We start from the raw sequence: 23626 nt of genomic DNA, 5'->3' as shown, positions 1-23626 counted from the left end.
GAGGATTCTTTGGGGGTTTTATGGAAATTCCATGAGGATTCCATGAGGGATTTATGAAAATTCCACGAGGATTCATTGAGTGATTTATGAAAATTCCACGAGGATTCATTGAGGGATTTATGAAAATTCCACGAGGATTCATTGAGGGATTTATGAAAATTCCACGAGGATTCATTGAGTGATTTATGAAAATTCCATGAGGATTCCATGAGGGATTTATGAAAATTCCACGAGGATTCATTGAGTGATTTATGAAAATTCCACCAGGATTAATTGAGGGATTTATGAAAATTTCACGAGGATTCATTGAGGGTTTACTGAAGATTCCATGAGGATTTTATAAAAGTTCCTCAAAGATTTCATGAGGGTTTTTGTTTGAGTTCCACAAGGATTCCAAGGTTTTATGAGGATTTCACAATGACTCCATGAGGGTTCCCTGAAGATTTCATAAAGGTTTTATAAAAGTTCCTAAAAAATTTTGATATTTGTTTTCCTGAAAGTTCCACAAATATTTTCATGAGGGGTTTATGAAAGTTCCATGAGGATTCCTTGAGGATTTTATGGAAATTCCATGAGGAGTCATTGAGGATTTTATGGAAATTCCACGAGGGGTCATTGAGGGATTTATGAAAATTCCATGAGGATTTTATAAAAGTTCCTCATAGATTTCATGAGGGTTTTTGTTTAGGAGGTGCACAAGGATTCCAAGGTTTTATGAGGGTTCCACAATGACTCCATGAGGGTTCCCTTGAAGACTCCATAAGGGTTTTATAAAAGTCCCATGAGGTTTCATTGAGGGTTTTATGAAAGTTCCAGGAGGATTCATTTGGGATTTATGAGGGCTCATAAAAATTCCTGGAGAGAACCTAGACGGTTTTATTACATGATGGATAAAGTAGCTTATCAGTGACACCCCCAATAAATATCTTTTATCTGATGACGCTTGTTAAGCAGTGAGAAAGTCACTTCTCATCTCTTTCTCCTAAGTCCAGAATCCACTTGTCTTTAGATGTGCTCAAAGAATTGGCCTTGATTTTTGCACTCCATATTAATGAAAGACAATTTTTCTGTTGTATCATCTTGAATGCGTACAAGAGAACTGTGATGGTATTTCAGTTTTCTGTTCCCTTGGAAAGTGCCTGCCGACTCCTTGTAGAGCCCCGTGTATGGTAATACAAGTCACTCTAATTGCTAGATGCCAACTGTGTTTGGTAGCCTGAGATAGAAGTCATTCATTGCTCTACTTTCGTACTTCAAACTTGGGCTGAGACCAAATGGGTAGATTGGAATCACTGCCACTGATTTAGTATTTGGCACCAGTTGGGAAATGCCTGCTCTCAATAGTGCACACGTGTTGTAACAGAGTACCTGTATCTATGGTTAGTACCTGGTGCTTCTTCGGTAAGACCCCCCTAAATGCCCTGAAGTTAGACAGTATGTACATTTCTATGTCGGAGCTGTGGAACCCCTAACCCCCCTCCTGTGTCCTTCAAAAGGAACACCTCTCTATAAATCACCATGCAGTATACATATTGTGGGCTATTAAACATTTTATTGTGGCCGATTAGCTCTCTACCAATGGCTGGCTCACTTTAGAGAAGGACTCCTATGTAAGCAAAATTCGTCCTATTCGTCCTGGGTATTTTATTTATGGAAATGTTAAAATAGTTATTTATATGCAGTTACTAGTTTGGTTTAATTTTCTTTAGCTGAGGAAGCCACTAACATTCCAGACTCAGATATAGACTCCTACTGCCTTGTCGCTGGGGGGTAAGGACACTCGATCTGTGCACCCTTACCTCACCTCCATAGACAGCTGAGCACCAGGCCAGTGACACTGTGAGATGTACATGCAAGAAGTCGATAGGAGCTGCTGTTCCATGAAATCCATCAGGCGTAGCTTTCTGGAGTCCCCTTCATCCCAATATTTGTGGAGCGCAATATCACATAAAAGCAGAAGAAAGTCCCTTTTGTGCCTTCTAAACTTGACTGGTGAGGAAAACCGAGGAGCCATGATGGAGGGATACCGAGGGTGGACAATTCTTTGTTTGGTATACCAGGAGCAAGAGGAGCTCATAAGTTCTCTTCTTCATACCTGATCACTTACGGCATGCTGTACACAGGTAGTGGCCATTCTGATGTTAGAATTCTTCCTCATAAATCTTGAGTGTTGGAGCCATAGGGACCCCCAAACTACAAGCAGTTTTTCACGGGTTGTTTTTTGCATTGGAGTTACAATATATGACTAGTTTAGATGCAAATAGCGTCAAGCAGAGTTCTTCCAGGTCTTCAAGCTTCACATATTGTAATATGGCTGCTGGTTTCTTCAAGAAGCAAAAAATAGTACTTAAAAAGAAAACACAATTTATGTTGAAAAAAAAATTGTAAAAATGCGGCATTGCGATAAAAATTTCTCATAATGTAAGAAGAATTTGCATAGTTCTGTACTTTCTATAACCTCAGCAATCTCAGGTGGTGTCACACAAGACAGGAGACATCTTCTTATATTCCAGGAATGTTCTGAGGTGCGAAATTTCGTGCCCAACACCGGAACAGACAAAACCCTTTGGTGGTGTCTGAAATATTAAGCTCCATCTGGGGTATCTTTGGTCTAATGAACATTTTATATAAGGAACACATAGAAGAGTCTTTCATTTCAATCCTTGAGGTCTACGTAGGTTGTGGTTCTTCGGGACAAAGTCACGTAATCTGAGATCAACACAAGGAGGTCACAGCGACCAGATTTTCATCTTTGAAGACATTTCTTTTCACAGTAAGAAGCATGGACTCTTCTTTTTTACTGGATTTGGGTTGAGAACGGCTCTCACTGACTCTGAGAAAACTTCTTTGATGCCTTCTTGGTTCAGCGCTGAGCACTCCATGTACTTCACTGCGTGGATTTGCTTGGACAAGCTGACCCCTTGTTGGTGGGTGATCGGTAGCTGGTTCTGCTCTTTTAGCTTTTTGATGACATCCGGGTTGGTTCTTAGATCCTTCTTGGTGCCCACCAGGAGGATGGGAACATTAGGACAATGGTGGCCCACTTCAGGATACCACTTGTGCTTGACGTTCTCGTAAGATGGCGGACTCGCAATGGAGAAGCAGATGATGAAGACATTGGTCTGGGGGTAAGACAATGTCCTTAGTCGATCGTACTCTTCTTGGCCAGCTGTGTCCCACAAGTTCAGGCTCACGGTTTTTCCATCCACTGTACTTTGGGCACTGTAGTTGTCAAACACTGTGGGGATGTACTCCTTGGGGAAAGCATTGGTTGTGTAACAGATGAGAAGACAAGTTTTCCCTACAGCTCCGTCCCCGACTACCACACACTTAATGCTCTGCATGGTTTCTGTTGTGTCCAATTTCAGCAACCTGGAAAAGAAACAAAATAAGTCAGACGTACGAAACTTCAACATCGAACAAATCTGTCAAGGAAAGAAATACCTAAAACCAATTTTTCATTTAGGCGGGGGATGGACAACCAACTGTCTTCCTTATAACCATCAAGGACACCAGCTGCAAGATCTCCCCAAATGACTGCAGAGACTTTTGCCTCTTGTAGAATTCTGAATAATCTAAATAAAGGAGAACCCCAACTCTTCAAAGACAGGAGAAGACCCCATCATAATGGCTTCAGCTTTTAGCTGGAAGACCAGAGCTTTGTAGAAAATTTTACCAACCTTCATCCATCAGTTTGGGTGTACGGACTCTTGAACATGCGTTCTGTTTAAGCTGACGTTCATATCATAGATTTATACAGTACCACCGCTAAAAAGACTTAACATTAAACCTTGGCAACAATACAAATTTTCAGTAGTAAAAAATGTATCGGCACTTCCATGGATAAAATTTCAACATCGTTGACTTGGATTTACGGATTCATCAAGGACAAGGAGATAGAAGCGCTGGTGATTGTCATTTACAGGCTGTGTAATGTTCTGGTACCTCTGGTACCCTTTATTTCACTTCCTATTCATGTATGCGTCCCACCATTCTCTTCTGGTAGGTGCGCATACACCTTTAAGACTGATGCTGTCATCACTGAGCGCCGCAGAGCGGCTATTTCAACCGCCGGCGTTCTCACTCACATGTTCGTTCAACCTGCCTTGAAGCTCATATGCTCACAAGCATACCTCGCTGTTGGAACCTCGCTACTGATCCCTGTATCCCGCTACCGGATCACTCGCTCATACCGAACCTCTCTACTACTGCTTGCTATTAGTGATAAGTATCCCGCAGGGGAATCCTTCATAACCTTCCTACTAAGCTTACACTATCTAGCTCTGCATATTAAGGACTGTTACTATCATCTGCACTATTATTTAGATTGCTAGCTCTTGAGCCTACTTACATCTATCCTTGCACTGGGTTAGTCTCTCCTGTATGTCATCTGCTATCCTACCACCTACTACCATACATGATTGCTAACCTATCTGCATCCTACCTGTTACCATCTATACTCTCATGAACATTTCTCTCAAGTGCTGTTCACCTATTGTCACTGTTCATACCTGTCTCTTCAGCTCATCACCACTATACTGCTATATACATCTATCACTCCAGGAACATCTTATTGAGTGTGTATATTTGTATGCTGAATCAGACAGACCACAGTGATGAGTCTTGGGAGTTGGAATTGGTATTTCAACGTATCTCTACATGACTACTGAGTGGAGTTTTTCTGCAGCTGCAAATCCATCTTGTTTCAGAAAACGCAGGAGCGTTACAGATTGAACGAACCTAAAATGGATTTAGCAGATTTACCCACTCAAGTGACACAATTAAAACAACAAGTGACTGCGTTAATACACGCTCTTACTGAATTAAAAGAAGACAATCAGGCTCTGAAGCAGCAGGTAACCCGTCTATCACAACTTGCCGCTGCTCAGCCCCCTGAACCCAAAATAAATCCTCCTCTAGTGTTTACAGGTGATCGCAAAAAATTTCGTGAATTCAAAAATGCCTGTCAGTTACTTTTCTTGCTAAAACCTCGTACCTACCTTACTGATCATATCAAAGTCTGTACTATTATTTCATACCTAACGGGTGATCCACAGGCCTGGGCAGACTCTCTCTTTGAGAAAGATGATCAGATTCTCAACTCCTATGCTTTATTCCTAACGGAACTCGCTAGTTTATATGATGACCCCAATAGGCAGAGTACTGCCGATATTCAATTGAGGTCCTTGAAACAAGGTGGGAGACCTGTAGAAGACTTTCAGAGTTCAAAAGATGGACCCTTGATTCAGGGTGGAATGATACATCTCTGAGAACTCAATTTAGACTCGGCCTATCAGAAGCCGTTAAAGACGAGCTCGCCCGAGCGGATTTACCGGACACCCTGGATGCTTTGATACAACTCAGTATCAACATAGACAGGAGGCTGCGAGAAAGAAAGGCTGAAAAAATGGGAATGGCATTGTCCAGTCCTTCTCGGATTTCGGCCGTTGACCCTACTCCTATGGAGGTAGGAACCATACGCCCACCTTTATCAACTACTGAAAGAGCTAGGAGACGATCCAGTAATCTTTGCTTGTACTGCGCATCCCCAGATCACATGATAAGCGTCTGTCCCCTTGTCCGCAAAAAAGAGGGTGAGTGTTCACATGTCCTCCTAGGGGGATTGACAACTTCATTTACTAAACCTTATCTTTTTGTTCGTTTGACATTGCAGTGGGACCAGACTAGGATTACCACTAAGGCCATGATCGACACAGGATCTTGCGGAAATTATATCGATATACGTTTTGCTACTTTAAATAAAGTACCTATTATTTCAAAACCTAAGCCTGTCTCTGTGAGTCTTATTAACGGTATTCCGTTATCTTCTGGCCCAATCACTAATCAGACACAAGCACTCCTAGTCACCACTAACGAGTCTCATACGGAGACCACTACCTTCGACCTATTATCTTCGCCCCACTTTCCCATTGTTTTGGGACTTCCCTGGTTACACACACATCAACCAACCATAGATTGGAAGAAACGGACCCTGGCCTTCCTCTCTTACTATTGCGAGAGTACGTGTAACCTCCCGTCTTATGGAAAGATCCTGTCTGTGGTGTCAGATGAGATTGCACCACTATGCTATCAGGATCTGTCTGAAGTTTTTCTTGAGAAAAATGCTCAAATACTGCCTCCCCATAGGGATTATGATTGCACTATCGATCTACTCCCAAATAGTAAACTACCTTTTGGTCATGTTTATCCTCTTTCGCAGGATGAACTTTCCCATCTCAAGGAATACTTGGATGAGAATTTGACAAAAGGTTTTATTAGACCTTCCACTTCTTCCACAGCTGCAGGACTTTTTTTTGTCCGCAATAAAGACTCAAGTCTCAGGCCTATTATCGACTATAGGCAATTGAACGCCATTACAGTAAAAGATCGCTATCCTTTGCCGCTTATCCCTGAACTCATTGAACAAGTGCGTGGAGCTACCTACTTTTCAAAATTGGACCTGAAAGGGGCATACAATCTAATCCGAATCCGTGACGGAGATGAGTGGAAGACTGCATTCAGAACCAGATACGGATTGTTCGAATATCTTGTAATGCCATTCGGGCTATGCAACGCCCCTGCAGCCTTTCAACGATTCATAAACGATATCCTTAGAGACTTACTAGATGTCTGTGTTGTGGTATATCTGGACGATATACTTATTTATTCACGATCCTTGTCTGAACATATAAAACATGTAAGACTTGTGTTATCCAGATTACTCACACACAATCTATACGTGAAACTAAAAAAATGCTTATTTCATAAAGAAGAAGTATTATTCCTAGGATACATCATATCCAAAACAGGAATCAAGATGGATATGAGTAAGATATCCTGTATTCAGGATTGGCCTACACCAACTACACGCAAAGCACTACAGCGATTCCTTGGATTTTCAAACTTCTATAGGAAGTTCATCAAGAACTTCTCTGCCATTGTGAGACCCCTCACACAACTCACAAGTATTAAGAAACCATTTAAATGGTCAGATGAAGCAAATGAAGCTTTTCGCTTGTTAAAAACAAACTTTACCTCTGCTCCCATACTACGCCATCCAGACCCATCCCTCCAATACATTCTGGAAGTAGATGCGTCAAATATGGCAGTAGGAGCAATACTCTCCCAACGACCAACAAATACTTTACCACTCCACCCAGTCGCCTTCTTCTCTAAATCTCTAAGCAGCCCAGAGGTGAATTACCCCGTGGGTGAAAAGGAACTGCTTGCTATAAAACTGGCTCTGGAGAATTGGCGACATCTACTTGAAGGCACCCGATTACCAATACTCATATATACAGATCATAAAAATCTTCAATATCTTCAGACTAACAAAACCCTCTCCCACCGGCAGGTACGATGGTCACTATTCTTCCTAAGATTTAACTTCCTAGTGACCTACACACCTGCAGACAAGAATAAAAAAGCGGATGCGCTATCACGATTAACTGAAGATAATTGCTCCGAAATCCCTTCCGTTCCTATAATACCCTACAAGCGTATTATTGGGGTTGTCCGTTCCTTGAAAGAAGAGATTCTGCACAGTATAGGTTTGGATTCACCTCCACCACAACTAAGTGCTGATGCAGAAGGCTTCCTCTACTACAACGACAAACTCTACATAATCCCTACTATGCGCACCAAGATCTTGGAATTGTCACATGATGTGCCTATGGCAGGACATATGGGTATGACGAAAACCCTTAATTTGCTTACCAGGCAGTTTTGGTGGCCTGATATGAAGACATCTATACAAAAATTTGTCTCTTCATGCAACGTCTGTGCCAGGTCCAAAATTGACACTACAAAACCATCCGGTCTACTATGCAGTCTACCAATACCCCAGACTCCATGGGAAGTTGTGTCCTTGGACTTTATAGTAGAACTACCACCTTCCAAAGGATTTAATACCATTTTAGTGTCAGTGGACCATCTGACAAAGATGGCACATTTCGTTGCTATTCGCAGACTACCTTCGTCCAAACAAACAGCGGAACTACTGATGAAACATGTCTTTAAGTTACATGGTATTCCAAAAACTCTTTTGTCTGACCGTGGATCACAATTCATCTCCAAGTTTTGGCAAGAACTATGTCACATACTACGAATTGAGCGAAAGCTCACTTCTCCCTACCATCCTTAGACTGAAAGAGTCAACCAGTGCATCGAGCAATATTTAAGTTGCTATACATCATACCTACAGGATGATTGGGTGGATCTCCTCCCTCTGGCAGAATTTGCCTACAACAACGCAACCCACAGTACGACCAAACAGAGTCCGTTCTACTTGAACTATGGGTTTCATCCCACTATTCTTCCACCACGCATCCTTCCATCAAGTAACCCAGTAGCCTCAGACTATCTTACCCAAATAAAAGACTCTCTGGGTTTACTTAATACCACTATATCACACGCTCATAGTCAACAAAAAAAGTACTATGACCTTCGTAGAAGACCTTCTCCTCAGTATGCTATTGGGGACCTCGTTTGGCTATCAACAAAAAACTTAAGATTAAAGATCCCTAGCAAAAAGCTTGGGCCTCTATTCTTGGGACCCTTCCCAATCAGGAAACTTATTGGAAAAGCTGCAGTACAGCTCACATTACCAACAGACCTCAAGATACATCCCATCTTCCATGTGTCGCTACTGAAGCCCCATGTTCCTGACCAAGGAATAAGGCCTACCATCCCACCTCCACCTCCTGTACAAGTTGAAGGCGGAGAAGAATATGAGATAAAGGAGATTCTGGATTCTCGTATCCACAGAAGAAGACTCCAATATCTAGTACGATGGAAGAACTATGGGCCCCAAGACGACACCTGGCTGGATACCTCTGATATACATGCCCCTAGACTGATTCGCAATTTTCATGCGAAATACCCGGAAAAACCAGCTCTAGAGGCCTTCAGGAGCCGGCCTTAAGGGGGGGGGGTACTGTAATGTTCTGGTACCTCTGGTACCCTTTATTTCACTTCCTATTCATGTATGCGTCCCACCATTCTCTTTTGGTCGGTGCGCATACACCTTTAAGACCGATGCTGTCATCACTGAGCGCCGCAGAGCGGCTATTTCAACCGCCGGCGTTCTCACTCACATGTTCGTTCAACCTGCCTTGAAGCTCATATGCTTACAAGCGTACCTCGCTGTCGGAACCTCGCTACTGATCCCTGTATCCCGCTACCGGATCACTCGCTCATACCGAACCTCTCTACTACTGCTTGCTATTAGTGATAAGTACCCCGCAGGGGAATCCTTCATAACCTTCCTACTAAGCTTACACTATCTAGCTCTGCATATTAAGGACTGTTACTATCATCTGCACTATTATTTAGATTGCTAGCTCTTGAGCCTACTAACATCTATCCTTGCACTGGGTTAGTCTCTCCTGTATGTCATCTGCTATCCTACCACCTACTACCATACATGATTGCTAACCTATCTCCATCCTACCTGTTACCATCTATACTCTCATGAACATTTCTCTCAACTGCTGTTCACCTATTGTCACTGTTCATACCTGTCTCTTCAGCACATCACCACTATACTGCTATATACATCTATCACTCCAGGAACATCTTATTGAGTGTGTATATTTGTATGCTGAATCAGACAGACCACAGTGATGAGTCTTGGGAGTTGGAATTGGTATTTCAACTTATCTCTACATGACTGCTGAGTGGAGTTTTTCTGCAGCTGCAAATCCATCTTGTTTCAGAAAACGCAGGAGCGTTACAGGCTGCTACTACAGAGACGTAGGGGAAGGGAAGTAACCAAGTTTTTGTGGAAGGTAGAAGATGGCAGAGCCCTGTATGCCTTGTTGTCTTCATTAGTGAGCCAGTTATAGTGTAGTAATTGGTCATTTGTGTCACATGGGGGGCATCAATCCAGGTCCAATCACTGTTACTGCCCAAACTGAATTCTTAAAATGTTACATAGTTACATAGTGAGGTTGAAAAAAGACATCAGTCCATCCAGTTCAACCTATGATGTGTGTGTTTGCTGTTAACCACACATTGTATACCCCTGTATGTTGTATATTGTATACCCCTGTATGTTGTACATTGTATACCCCCTGTATGTTGTACATTGTATACCCCTGTATGTTGTACATTGTATACCCCCTGTATGTTGTACATTGTATACCCCTGTATGTTGTACATTGTATACCCCTGTATGTTGTACATTGTATACCCCCTGTATGTTGTACATTGTATACCCCTGTATGTTGTACATTCTATACCCCTGTATGTTGTACATTCTATACCCCCTGTATGTTGTACATTGTATACCCCCTGTATGTTGTACATTGTATACCCCCTGTATGTTGTACATTGTATACCCCCTGTATGTTGTACATAGTATACCCCCTGTATGTTGTACATTGTATACCCCTGTATGTTGTACATTGTATACCCCTGTATGTTGTACACTGTATACCCCTGTATGTTGTACATTGTATACCCCCTGTATGTTTTACATTGTATACCCCTGTATGTTGTACATTGTATACCCCTGTATGTTGTACATTGTATACCCCTGTATGTTGTACACTGTATACCCCTGTATGTTGTACATTGTATACCCCCTGTATGTTTTACATTGTATACCCCTGTATGTTGTATATTGTATACCCCTTTATGTTGTACATTGTATACCCCTGTATGTTGTACATTGTATACCCCCTGTATGTTGTACATTGTATACCCCTGTATGTTGTACATTGTATACCCCCTGTATGTTGTACATTGTATACCCCTGTATGTTGTACATTGTATACCCCTGTATGTTGTACATTGTATTCCCCTGTATGTTGTACATTTTATACCCCTGTATGTTGTACATTGTATACCCCTGTATGTTGTCCATTGTATACCCCTGTATGTTGTACATTGTATACCCCCTGTATGTTGTACATTGTATACCCCTGTATGTTGTACATTGCATACCCCCTGTATGTTGTACATTGTATACCCCTGTATGTTTTACATTGTATACCCCCTGTATGTTGTACATTGTATACCCCTGTATGTTGTACATTGCATACCCCCTGTATGTTGTACATTGTATACCCCTGTATGTTTTACATTGTATACCCCCTGTATGTTGTACATTGTATACCCCTCTATGTTGTACATTGTATACCCCTGTATGTTTTACATTGTATACCCCCTGTATGTTGTACGTCGTATACCCCTGTATGTTGTACGTTGTATACCCCTGTATGTTGTACATTGTATACCCCTGTATGTTGTACATTGTATACCCCTGTATGTTGTACGTTGTATACCCCCTGTACGTTGTACATTGTATACCCCCTGTATGTTGTACATTGTATACCCCTGTATGTTGTGGTTTCTAACGTGCCCATCTAATCGTTTTTTGAAACTATCAATGCTCCCTGCTGATACGACTGCTTGTGGAAGAGAATTCCACATCCTCACCGCTCTTACAGTGAAGAACCCCTTACGCACTTTAAGGTTAAACCGTTTTTCCTCTAGTTTTAGTGAGTGGCCACGTGTCTTATTGTATCTCCTTTCTCTGAATAGTTTGTTCCTTATGCTAGGGTCACCAGTACAGTATTTGTACATTGATATCATATCCCCCCTCAATCGTCTCTTCTCCAGAGAGAATAAGTTCAGTGCTTGTAGTCTTTCCTCATAGCTGATGTCCTCCATTCCCCTAATTATTTTTGTTGCCCTTCTCTGGACTTTCTCCAGTTCCAGCACATCCTTCCTGAGGACCGGTGCCCAGAACTGGACAGCATACTCCAGATGTGGCCGGACCAGAGTCTTGTAGAGTGGGAGAATAATCTCTTTATTTCTGGAGTGAATCCCCTTTTTTATACATCCCAGTATTCTGTTGGCTTTGCTTGCAGCGGCTTGGCATTGCATGCCACTGCCAAGCCTGTTGTCTACCAGTACCCCCAGGTCCCTTTCCATCCTAGACTCACCCAGAGGTTCCCCCCCTAGTGAGTAGCTTGCTTTCTGGTTTCTGGCCCCCAAGTGCATTACTTTACATTTTTCAACATTAAACCTCATCTGCCATGTAGTTGCCCCTCCCCACCCCATTATTTTGTTCAGGTCTGCTTGTAAGGTTTCCACATCCTGCATAGAAGATATTGGCATGCTTAGTTTAGTATCATCTGCAAATACTGAGATTGTACTAGATATCCCCTCCTCTAGATCATTTATGAATAAATTAAACAGGATTGGTCCCAGGACAGAACCCTGGGGGACCCCACTTTCCACACCCGCCCAATCCGAGTACTCCCCATTAATCACCACCCTCTGTACTCTCCCCTGGAGCCAGTTCTCTATCCAGGTACTCACCTTATGGTCCATACCTACCTTCCTTAGTTTGTACAGTAAGCGTTTGTGGGGAACGGTGTCAAAGGCCTTTGCAAAGTCCAGATACACCACATCCACAGGCCTTCCTTTATCCAGATACACCACATCCACAGGCTTACCTTTATCTAGGTGGCAGCTCACTTCATCGTAGAAGGTTAATAGATTGGTTTGGCATGAACGATTTTTCATGAATCCATGCTGATTACTACTTATAATACCGTTTTCATTACTAAAGTCTTGTATGTGGTCCCTTAACATCCCCTCCAAAATCTTGCAGACTACTGATGTTAGGCTGACCGGCCTATAGTTACCCGGGATATATCTCGGCCCTTTTTTAAATATTGGTACCACGTTGGCTTTTTTCCAATCAGCTGGCACCATACCCGTCTGTAAACTATCCTTAAAGATCAAGAATAACGGTCTGGCAATCACCTGGCTGAGCTCTTTAAGAACCCTCGGGTGCAAGCCATCCGGTCCCGGGGATTTATTTATGTTAAGTTTCTCTAGTTTAGTTCTAAGTCTATCTTCTGTTAGCCATGGCGGCACTTCCTGAGGTGTATTATTTAGTTCGGCCTTACAAGCTGGGTTCGTGTAGCCCCCCGATTCTTTTGTGAAGACTGAAGAGAAGAAATTATTTAACACTTTCTCTGTCCTCAGTGGCCAAAACTCCCTTATCGTCTTTTATGGGGCCAATGTGTTCTGGCCTCGCTTTCTTACTGTTTATTTACTTAAAGAATTTCTTGGGGTTCTTTTTACTCTCCTCCGCTATATGTCTCTCGTGTTCTATTTTAGCTGCCCTGATTTCATCTTTACATTTCTTATTACACTCTTTGTAATGCTTGAATGCTGCCAATGACCCCTCAGTCTTGTATTTTTTGAAGGCCTTTTCTTTAGCACTAATATACATTTTTATGTTGGAGTTTAGCCACCCAGGGTTTAGTTTTGCTCTTTTAAATGTATTTCCCTTTGGAATGCACTGGCCAATCCCTTTGTTTAGTATGCTTTTGAAGCACTCCCATTTTTCCTCCGTGTTCTTTGTTCCCAGGGTTCTATCCCAATTGATATTTTCTAGCAGTGAGCGCAGTTTTGGGAAATTGGCTCTTTTGAAATTCAGTGTCCTTATATTACCCTTGTGTTTCCTATTACTGTAATTAATACTGAAACTAATTAACCTATGGTCACTGTTCCCTAAGTTGTCCCGTATTTCTATATATCCGTGAGCAGGTCTGTATTGTTGGTAATCAGTAGGTCAAGTACCCCATTGTTTCTTGTCGGTGCATTCACCATCTGACCCATGAAATTGTCCTGCAAAACATTTAGGAACTGCCGAGCCTCTGCTGAATGAACTGTGTCATTCATGGTTGGGAGATCCTGTGCTATCCTGGGATTGAGGGGGGGGGGGGGGTCGTTGAACTGTGTCATTCATGGTTTTGAGAACCTGTGGTGTCCTAGCCATGGGGGTCAGTGAACTCTCTCATTCATGGTTGGGAGATCCTGTGGTGTCCTGGGATTGGGGGGGTCAGTGAACTCTCTCATTCATGGTTGGGGGATCCTGTGGTGTCCTGGGATTGGGGGGGTCAGTGAACTCTCTCATTCATGGTTGGGAGATCCTGAGGTGTCCTGGGATTGGGGGGGTCAGTGAACTCTCTCATTCATGGTTGGGAGATCCTGTGGTGTCCTGGGATTGGGGGGGTCAGTGAACTCTCTCATTCATGGTTGGGAGATCCTGAGGTGTCCTGGGATTGGGGGGGTCAGTGAACTCTCTCATTCATGGTTGGGGGATCCTGTGGTGTCCTAGGATGGGGGGTCAGTGAACTCTCTCATTCATGGTTGGGAGATCCTGTGGTGTCCTGGGATTGGGGGGGTCAGTGAACTCTCTCATTCATGGTTGGGAGATCCTGAGGTGTCCTGGGATTGGGGGGGTCAGTGAACTCTCTCATTCATGGTTGGGAGATCCTGAGGTGTCCTGGGATTGGGGGGGTCAGTGAACTCTCTCATTCATGGTTGGGAGATCCTGTGGTGTCCTGGATTGGGGGGGTCGTTGAACTGTGTCATTCATGGCTTTGAGAACCTATGGTGCCCTGTAACTCGGTTTCATCAGTTCAGCTTTCCAGAAATGTTTTACCAGTAAAGAATGTGAAGAAATTCCCTTCACTATTTCCTGACAACCACAAAGAGGAAGTTCCATGTGACTCTTCCTCATTTCACACAACTTCCTCCTGGCTATCGCCTTTACCCGTCACACCAGATCTTCCTGACTCTTCAAAAATAGAATCTCCAGCTCTATATATAAAACCATGGAGGAAACCCCCATCCGCCCGTCTCCTTGTGATGGCAGCTTTGGTGGATCTTGCTTAGTGGTTGGTATGCTTGCCTTGCTGCACTGGGTTCCTAAACTCAGTTCCCAGCAGGAATCATGAAACATCGATGATGTGGCATTGACGCCAGTGGTCACTGTGCAGGCTAACATGATTACTATTTCTCCTTGTATTTAGGTGTCGGGGGGTCAGAGGACATCTGCTGCCCCATCTCTTGACTGAATTGGAAGATGGTGTGTAAGTTCTGCCAGCTGATAGGCCAGTTATTGTGACCTCTGACCCTCTGATTGGCTACAGTAGTATTATTAAAAAAATTAATTCTTTATAAGTGAACCTTTCAGAAAAATCTGTGAACACCCTTCCATACTTCTTACCCTCCGGTGCCCATACTTACCTTTACTGCCTTTCCTTTATCATCACATTCCTCGCAGAGTTGTCGACAATCATCATCAATGGCTAACTTCCATTGGGCCAATGAATGGCCTCCCATCCCCGTGTGAAAACACTTGCCTAGGATTTGGTTCTTGGGCCCCAACTGATGAATTTGTGGTGGAGATGGGTCACGTGGTCCCAAATGGAGACGGGTCACAGATGGAGATGGGTCATGTGATCAAGGTCACATGGTCACAGATGGAGACCGCTTATGTGGTCGGGGTCACAGATGGAGACGGGTCATGTGGTCACCGATGGAAATGGGTCATGTGGTCACAGGTTGAGGTGGATCACAGATGGAGATGGGTTATGTAGTAACAGATGGAGATAGGTCATGTGATTACCGGTGGAAACAGGTCACAGATGGAGCTAGAGATGGATCACGTGATCACAGGTGGAGACGGGTCACAGATGGAGATGGGTCACAGATGGAGATGGATCACATGGTCACAGGTGGAGACGGGTCACAGATGGAGATGGATCACATGGTCACAGGTGGAGACGGGTCACAGATAGAAATGGGTCATGTGATCAGGGTCACAGATGGAGACAGGTCATGAGATCAGAATCACATGGTCACAGATAGAGACAGGTCACATGGTCCCAGATGGAGACGGGTCACAGGATTAGGGTCACGTGGTCACAGATGGAAATGGGTCACGTGGTCACATTTTTAGGTGGATCACAGATGGAGATGTATCATGTGGTCAAAGGTGGAGACGGGTCATATATGGAGATAGGTCAAGTGGTCACAGATAGAAATTGGTCAGGTGATCAAGGTCACAGATGGAGATGGGTCACGTGGTCACAGGTTGAGGTGGGTCACATGATCACACATGGAGACAGGTCACAGATGGAGATGGGTCACGTGGTCAGGGTCACATGGTCACAGATAGAGGCGGGTCATGGATGGAGATGGGTTACATGGTCACAGGTTGAGGCGGGTCACATGATCACACATGGAGACAGGTCACAGATGGAGGCGGGTCACGTGGTCAGGGTCACATGGTCACAGATGGAGATGGGTCACGTGGTCAGGGTCACATGGTCACAGATAGAGGCGGGTCATGTGGTCACAGATGGAGATGGGTTACATGGTCACAGGTTGAGGCGGGTCACATGATCACACATGGAGACAGGTCACAGATGGAGATGGGTCACGTGGTCAGGGTCACAGATGGAGGCGGGTCACGTGGTCAGGGTCATGTGGTGACAGATGGAGGCGGGTCATGTGGTGACAGGTGGAGATGGGTCCGGCAGTCACAAGCTCCACCATGAAGTAGGAGGATTGGTGGTTGTGGTAAGTTTAGATGCCGAGGATCTGGTGAGTTGGAGATTTTTCAGGGGTTCACTTTTAGGGAAGCTTTTAGAAGAGAACGTGGAAGCTTCCACTGTTGGCTATTTTTTTTTTTTTCATTTTTCAGGAAGGGTGGAAATTGGGGGGCCGAACGAATCTTCACCTGTCCTCATCTACCTGTAGGAAGTATGACGGTCGTCCTGAAGCTTGATTGGCCGCAGTCACTTTAACTGCAAACCCCACATCTGCTCCCGGGAAATCCATGGCACCCGCCGTGTGCCATTCCGAGGTCATGTGACTTTCCGGGAGGCTTTGATCCTTGTGAGCAGAATTGGGTGGTCAGGAAGTTTGCAGAGATTTCGGTCCCTCTGAAGTGATTGGAATGTGCTGGAAGCTCCGGAACCCGCTGGGAAGATTCCGGAATTCACATTTAAAGGAAGAGTTGCTGGTGGGAGGCGGTGGAAGGTCATACATGGAGGATATTATAAATGGGACTTCCAGTAGTCGGGAATCATGGACCTGGAAGAATGTTTGGTGGCGGTCGCCTTCCACGATCTTCCATGATGATTATATAATTCTTGACAGTGAAGAGATAATTGTGAACTCCAGACAAGCAGCAATCCGTGTACTGCACATGTGGAGGCACCCCTATCACCCTCTACAGCCAGGTCCCTCACCTCCCTATAGAGACCCTGACCTCCCTATAGAGACCCTGACCTCCCTATAGACTGCTCCTACAGAGACCCTGACCTCCCTATAGACTGCTCCTACAGAGACCCTGACCTCCCTATAGAGACCCTGACCACCCTATAGCGACCCTGACCTCCCTATAGAGACCCTTACCTCCCTATAGAGACCCTGACCTACCTATAGACTGCTCCTACAGAGACCCTGACCTCCCTATAGACGGTTCCTACAGAGACCCTGACCTCCCTATAGACTGATCCTACAGAGACCCTGACCTCCCTATAGACTGCTCCTACAGAGACCCTGACCTCCCTATAGACTTCTCCTACAGAGACCCTGACCTCCCTATAGACTGCTCCTACAGAGACCCTGACCTCCCTATAGACCTCCCTATAGACTGCTCCTACAGAGACCCTGACCTCCCTATAGACCTCCCTATAGACTGCTCCTACAGAGACCCTGACCTCCCTATAGACTGATCCCTGTCACGGCACATTTGGGCATTAGGGTCCGGTGATTTGTCTACACACAGCCAACCCCTGCAGGGACACATACATACCCAGCCACCTCCCCCCACTGCTAGATCTTATTATAAAGGGGCTCAGCTTCCAGTTATGGGAGAGCACATGACCGCCCCATCCTGAGCAGCCAATTACCAGGCCCAAACACTGTCACATGGAGGGAGGGGGCGCAATCACATCACCTGTTCTCGTATTGGGGTTAGAGTCAGCATTAGTGTTGGGGTTTTAGGGAGGGTTATGGTTTGGGTTACAGTCGGGTCAGTGTTGGGGTATGGGAGGGGTCAGTGTTGGGGTTATAGTCAGGGTCAGAGTTGGGGTTATACTCAGGGTCAGTGTTGGGGTTATAGTCGGGGTCAGTGTTGGGGTTATAGGCGGGGTCAGTGTTGAGGTTATAGTCGGGGTCAGTGTTGGGGTTATAGGCGGGGTCAGTGTTGGGGTTATAGTCAGGGTCAGTGTTGGGGTTATAGTCAGGGTCAGTGTTGAGGTTATAGTCAGTGTTGGGGTTATTGTCGGGGTCACTGTTGGGGTTATAGTCGGGGTCAGTATTGGGGTTATGATCAGGGTCAGTTTTGGGGTTATAGTCAGGGTCAGTGTTGGGGTTATGGGAGGGGTCAGTATTGAGGTTATAGTCGGGGTCAGTGTTGGGGTTATAGGCGGGGTCAGTGTTGGGGTTATAGGCGGGGTCAGTGTTGGGGTTATAGTCGGGGTCAGTGTTGGGGTTATAGGCGGGGTCAGTGTTGGGGTTATAGTCGGGGTCAGTGTTGGGGTTATAGGCGGGGTCAGTGTTGAGGTTATAGTCGGGGTCAGTGTTGGGGTTATAGGCGGGGTCAGTGTTGGGGTTATAGGCGGGGTCAGTGTTGGGGTTATACTCGGGGTCAGTGTTGGGGTTATAGTCAGGGTCAGTGTTGGGGCTATAGGCGGGGTCAGTGTTGGGGTTATACTCGGGGTCAGTGTTGGGGTTATAGTCGGGGTCAGTGTTGGGGTTACAGTCGGGGTTAGTGTTGGGGTTATAGTCGGGGTCAGTGTTGGGGCTATACTCGGGGTCAGTGTTGGGGTTATACTCGGGGTCAGTGTTGGGGTTATAGTCGGGGTCAGTGTTGTGGTTATAGTCAGGGTCAGTGTTGGGGTTATAGTCAGGGTCAGTGTTGGGGTTATAGTCGGGGTCAGTTTTGGGGTTATAGTGGGGGTCAGTGTTGGGGCTGTGGGAGGGGTCAGTGTTGGGGTTATAGTTGGGGTCAGTGTTGGGGTTACAGTTGGGGTCAGTGTTTGGGTTATAGTTGGGGTCAGTGTTGGGGTTATAGTCGGGGTCAGTGTTGGGGTTATAGTCAGGATCAGTGTTGGGGTTATAGGCGGGGTCAGTGTTGGGGTTATAGGTGGGGTCAGTGTTGGGGTTATGGGAGGGGTCAGTGTTGGGGTTATGGGAAGGGTCAGTGTTGGGGTTATACTCTGTGTCATTGTTGGGGTTATAAGCAAGGTCAGTGTTGGGGTGATTGTCGGGGTCACTGTTGGGGTTATAGTCAGGGTCAGTTTTGGGGTTATAGTTGGGGTCAGTGTTGGGGTTATAGTCGGGGTCAGTGTTGAGGTTATGGGAGGGATCAGTGTTGGGGTTATAGTCGGGGTCAGTGTTGGGGTTATAGTCGGGGTCAGTGTTGGGGTTATAATCGGGCTCAGTGTTGGGGTTATAGTCAGTGTCAGTGTTGGGGTTATAGTCGGGGTCAGTGTTGGGGTTATAGTCAGGGTCAGTGTTGGGGTTATAGTCGGGGTCAGTGTTGGGGTTACAGTCGTGGTCAGTGTTGGGGTTATAGTCGGGGTCAGTGTTGAGGTTATAGTTGGGGTCAGTGTTGGGGTTATAGTCGGGGTCAGTGTTGGGGTTATGGGAGGGGTCAGTGTTGGGGTTATGGGAGGGGTCAGTGTTGGGGTTATAGTCGGGGTCAGTGTTGAGGTTATAGTGGGGTCAGTGTTGGGGTTATAGTCAGGGTCAGTGTTGGGGTATAGTCAGTGTCAGTGTTGGGGTTATAGTTGGGGTCAGTGTTGGGGTTATAGGCAGGGTTAGTGTTGAGGTTATAGGCGGGGTCAGTGTTGAGGTTATAGTCCGGGTCAGTTTTGGGGTTATAGGCGGGGTCAGTGTTGAGGTTATAGTCGGGTCAGTGTTGAGGTTATAGTCGGGGTCAGTGTTGGGGTTATGGGAGGGGTCAGTGTTGGGGTTATAGTCGGGGTCAGTGTTGGGGTTATAGGCGGGGTCAGTGTTGAGGTTATAGTCTGGGTCAGTGTTGAGGTTATAGTTGGGGTCAGTGTTGGGGTTATAGTCGGGGTCAGTGTTGGGGTTACAGTCGGGGTCAGTGTTGGGGTTACAGTCGGGTCAGTGTTGAGGTTATAGTCGGGGTCAGTGTTGGGGTTACAGTCGGGGTCAGTGTTGAGGTTATAGTCGGGGTCAGTGTTGGGGTTATAGTCGGGGTCAGTGTTGGGGTTATAGGCGGGGTCAGTGTTGGGGTTATAGTCGGGGTCAGTGTTGGGGTTACAGTCAGGGTCAGTGTTGGGGTTACAGTCGGGGTCAGTGTTGGGGTTACAGTCGGGGTCAGTGTTGAGGTTACAGTCGGGGTCAGTGTTGGGGTTATAGTTGGGGTCAGTGTTGGGGTTACAGTCGGGGTCAGTGTTGGGGTTACAGTCGGGGTCAGTGTTGAGGTTATAGTCGGGGTCAGTGTTGAGGTTATAGTCGGGTCAGTGTTGAGGTTACAGTCGGGGTCAGTGTTGAGGTTATAGTCGGGGTCAGTGTTGGGGTTACAGTCGGGGTCAGTGTTGAGGTTATAGTCGGGGTCAGTGTTGGGGTTACAGTCAGTGTTGGGGTTATAGTCGGGGTCAGTGTTGAGGTTATAGTCGGGGTCAGTGTTGGGGTTACAGTCAGTGTTGGGGTTATAGTCGGGGTCAGTGTTGAGGTTATGGGAGGGGTCAGTGTTGAGGTTATAGTCGGGGTCAGTGTTGGGGTTATAGTCAGTGTCAGTGTTGAGGTTACAGTCGGGGTCAGTGTTGAGGTTATAGTCAGGGTCAGTGTTGAGGTTATAGTCGGGGTCAGTGTTGGGGTTATAGTCGGGGTCAGTGTTGGGGTTACAGTCAGTGTTGGGGTTATAGTCGGGGTCAGTGTTGAGGTTATAGTCGGGGTCAGTGTTGGGGTTACAGTCAGTGTTGGGGTTATAGTCGGGGTCAGTGTTGGGGTTACAGTCAGTGTTGGGGTTATAGTTGGGGTCAGTGTTGGGGTTATGGGAGGGGTCAGTGTTGGGGTTACAGTCAGTGTCAGTGTTGAGGTTAAAGTCGGGGTCAGTGTTGGGGTTATAGTCGGGGTCAGTGTTGGGGTTATAGGCGGGGTCAGTGTTGGGGTTATAGTCGGGGTCAGTGTTGGGGTTATAGTCGGGGTCAGTGTTGGGGTTATAGGCGGGTCAGTGTTGAGGTTATAGTCGGGGTCAGTGTTGAGGTTATAGTCAGGGTCAGTGTTGGGGTTATAGTCGGGGTCAGTGTTGGGGTTATAGGTGGGGTCAGTGTTGGGGTTATAGTTGGGGTCAGTGTTGGGGTTATAGTTGGGGTCAGTGTTTGGGTTATAGTCGGGGTCAGTGTTGGGGTTATAGGCGGGGTCAGTGTTGGGGTTATAGTCGGGGTCAGTGTTGGGGTTATAGGCGGGGTCAGTGTTGAGGTTATAGTCGGGGTCAGTGTTGAGGTTCTAGTCAGGGTCAGTGTTGGGGTTATAGTCGGGGTCAGTGTTGGGGTTATAGGTGGGGTCAGTGTTGGGGTTATAGTTGGGGTCAGTGTTGGGGTTACAGTCAGTGTCAGTGTTGGGGTTATAGTTGGGGTCAGTGTTGGGGTTATAGTTGGGGTCAGTGTTGGGGTTATGGGAGGGGTCAGTGTTGGGGTTACAGTCGGGGTCAGTGTTGGGGTTACAGTCGGGGTCAGTGTTGGGGTTATAGTTGGGGTCAGTGTTGGGGTTATGGGAGGGGTCAGTGTTGGGGTTATAGTCGGGGTCAGTGTTGGGGTTATAGTTGGGGTCAGTGTTGGGGTTATGGGAGGGGTCAGTGTTGGGGTTACAGTCGGGGTCAGTGTTGGGGTTACAGTTGGGGTCAGTGTTGGGGTTATAGGCGGGGTCAGTGTTGGGGTTACAGTCGGGGTCAGTGTTGGGGTTATAGTTGGGGTCAGTGTTGGGGTTATAGTTGGGGTCAGTGTTGGGGTTATGGGAGGGGTCAGTGTTGGGGTTACAGTCGGGGTCAGTGTTGGGGTTACAGTCGGGGTCAGTGTTGGGGTTATAGTTGGGGTCAGTGTTGGGGTTATGGGAGGGGTCAGTGTTGTGGTTATAGTCGGGGTCAGTGTTGGGGTTATAGTTGGGGTCAGTGTTGAGGTTATAGTCGGGGTCAGTGTTGAGGTTATAGTCGGGGTCAGTGTTGAGGTTATAGTCAGGGTCAGTGTTGGGGTTATAGTCGGGGTCAGTGTTGGGGTTATAGGTGGGGTCAGTGTTGGGGTTATAGTTGGGGTCAGTGTTGGGGTTACAGTCAGTGTCAGTGTTGGGGTTATAGTTGGGGTCAGTGTTGGGGTTATAGTTGGGGTCAGTGTTGGGGTTATGGGAGGGGTCAGTGTTGGGGTTACAGTCGGGGTCAGTGTTGGGGTTACAGTCGGGGTCAGTGTTGGGGTTATAGTTGGGGTCAGTGTTGGGGTTATGGGAGGGGTCAGTGTTGGGGTTATAGTTGGGGTCAGTGTTGGGGTTACAGTCAGTGTCAGTGTTGGGGTTATAGTTGGGGTCAGTGTTGGGGTTATAGTCGGGGTCAGTGTTGAGGTTATAGTTGGGGTCAGTGTTGGGGTTATAGTCGGGGTCAGTGTTGGGGTTATAGTTGGGGTCAGTGTTGGGGTTATGGGAGGGGTCAGTGTTGGGGTTACAGTCGGGGTCAGTGTTGGGGTTACAGTTGGGGTCAGTGTTGGGGTTATAGGCGGGGTCAGTGTTGGGGTTACAGTCGGTGTCAGTGTTGGGGTTATAGTTGGGGTCAGTGTTGGGGTTATAGTTGGGGTCAGTGTTGGGGTTATGGGAGGGGTCAGTGTTGGGGTTACAGTCGGGGTCAGTGTTGGGGTTATGGGAGGGGTCAGTGTTGGGGTTACAGTCGGGGTCAGTGTTGGGGTTATAGTTGGGGTCAGTGTTGGGGTTATAGTTGGGGTCAGTGTTGGGGTTATGGGAGGGGTCAGTGTTGGGGTTACAGTCGGGGTCAGTGTTGGGGTTACAGTTGGGGTCAGTGTTGGGGTTATAGGCGGGGTCAGTGTTGGGGTTACAGTCGGTGTCAGTGTTGGGGTTATAGTTGGGGTCAGTGTTGGGGTTATAGTTGGGGTCAGTGTTGGGGTTATGGGAGGGGTCAGTGTTGGGGTTACAGTCGGGGTCAGTGTTGGGGTTATAGTTGGGGTCAGTGTTGGGGTTATAGTTGGGGTCAGTGTTGGGGTTATAGGCGGGGTCAGTGTTGGGGTTACAGTCGGGGTCAGTGTTGGGGTTACAGTCGGGGTCAGTGTTGGGGTTATAGTTGGGGTCAGTGTTGGGGTTATGGGAGGGGTCAGTGTTGGGGTTATGGGAGGGGTCAGTGTTGAGGTCACTGTACTAATGACTCTGGCAGGGAAGGGGTTAACTTTATTAGAGATGCAGGGGTTAAGTGTGTCCCTAGGGGTGTGATTCTAACTGTGGGGGGGCGTGGCTTGTGATGTAACCACAGAGACATACAATCCTACATAGCAGGACCATATGATCTCTGCAGTTACACCAGGGAGAATGACAGTTGGTTGTGATTACATCATCCGCCTGTCTTCCTCCCTCTCCAGCGGGAGATCGCAAGTGACCGGCGGACATCGGAGCCTCCGTTCACTCGCGTGGGGAATGACAGTGAACGAACGGGGGTGGGAGCACGCCCTCGGTGACGCACGCTCGCCCCCTATTGGCTCACGGGTGAGTGACGTATATATACATCAATTTGCCCGGGGGGGGGGGGGGCTGACTGCTGCAGTAAATGTAGTTG

At 46.5% G+C, this 23626-nt stretch overlaps 1 protein-coding gene across 1 annotated transcript in view; it reads right to left on the bottom strand.

Moving 5' to 3' along the window:
• Positions 1–1556: 1556 nt before the first annotated feature.
• The window catches only part of LOC309543490 (rho-related GTP-binding protein RhoG-like), a 39159-nt gene continuing 17089 nt past the window's right edge, over positions 1557–23626 (bottom strand). The window contains exon 2 of the mRNA XM_082275967.1: positions 1557–3372. Within this exon, the coding sequence (XP_082132093.1) occupies positions 2769–3344 (576 nt within the window). The 5' untranslated portion in view covers positions 3345–3372 and the 3' untranslated portion in view covers positions 1557–2768. The remainder of the gene's footprint in view (positions 3373–23626) is intronic.

Source organism: Pelophylax lessonae (genome assembly GCF_965119305.1).
Source record: "Pelophylax lessonae genome assembly, contig: HAP1_SCAFFOLD_108, whole genome shotgun sequence".
Classification (NCBI taxonomy): Eukaryota; Metazoa; Chordata; class Amphibia; order Anura; family Ranidae; genus Pelophylax; species Pelophylax lessonae.
The sequence above is the reverse complement of the archived record's forward strand: the minus strand, read 5'-3'. Positions and strand labels throughout refer to the sequence as shown.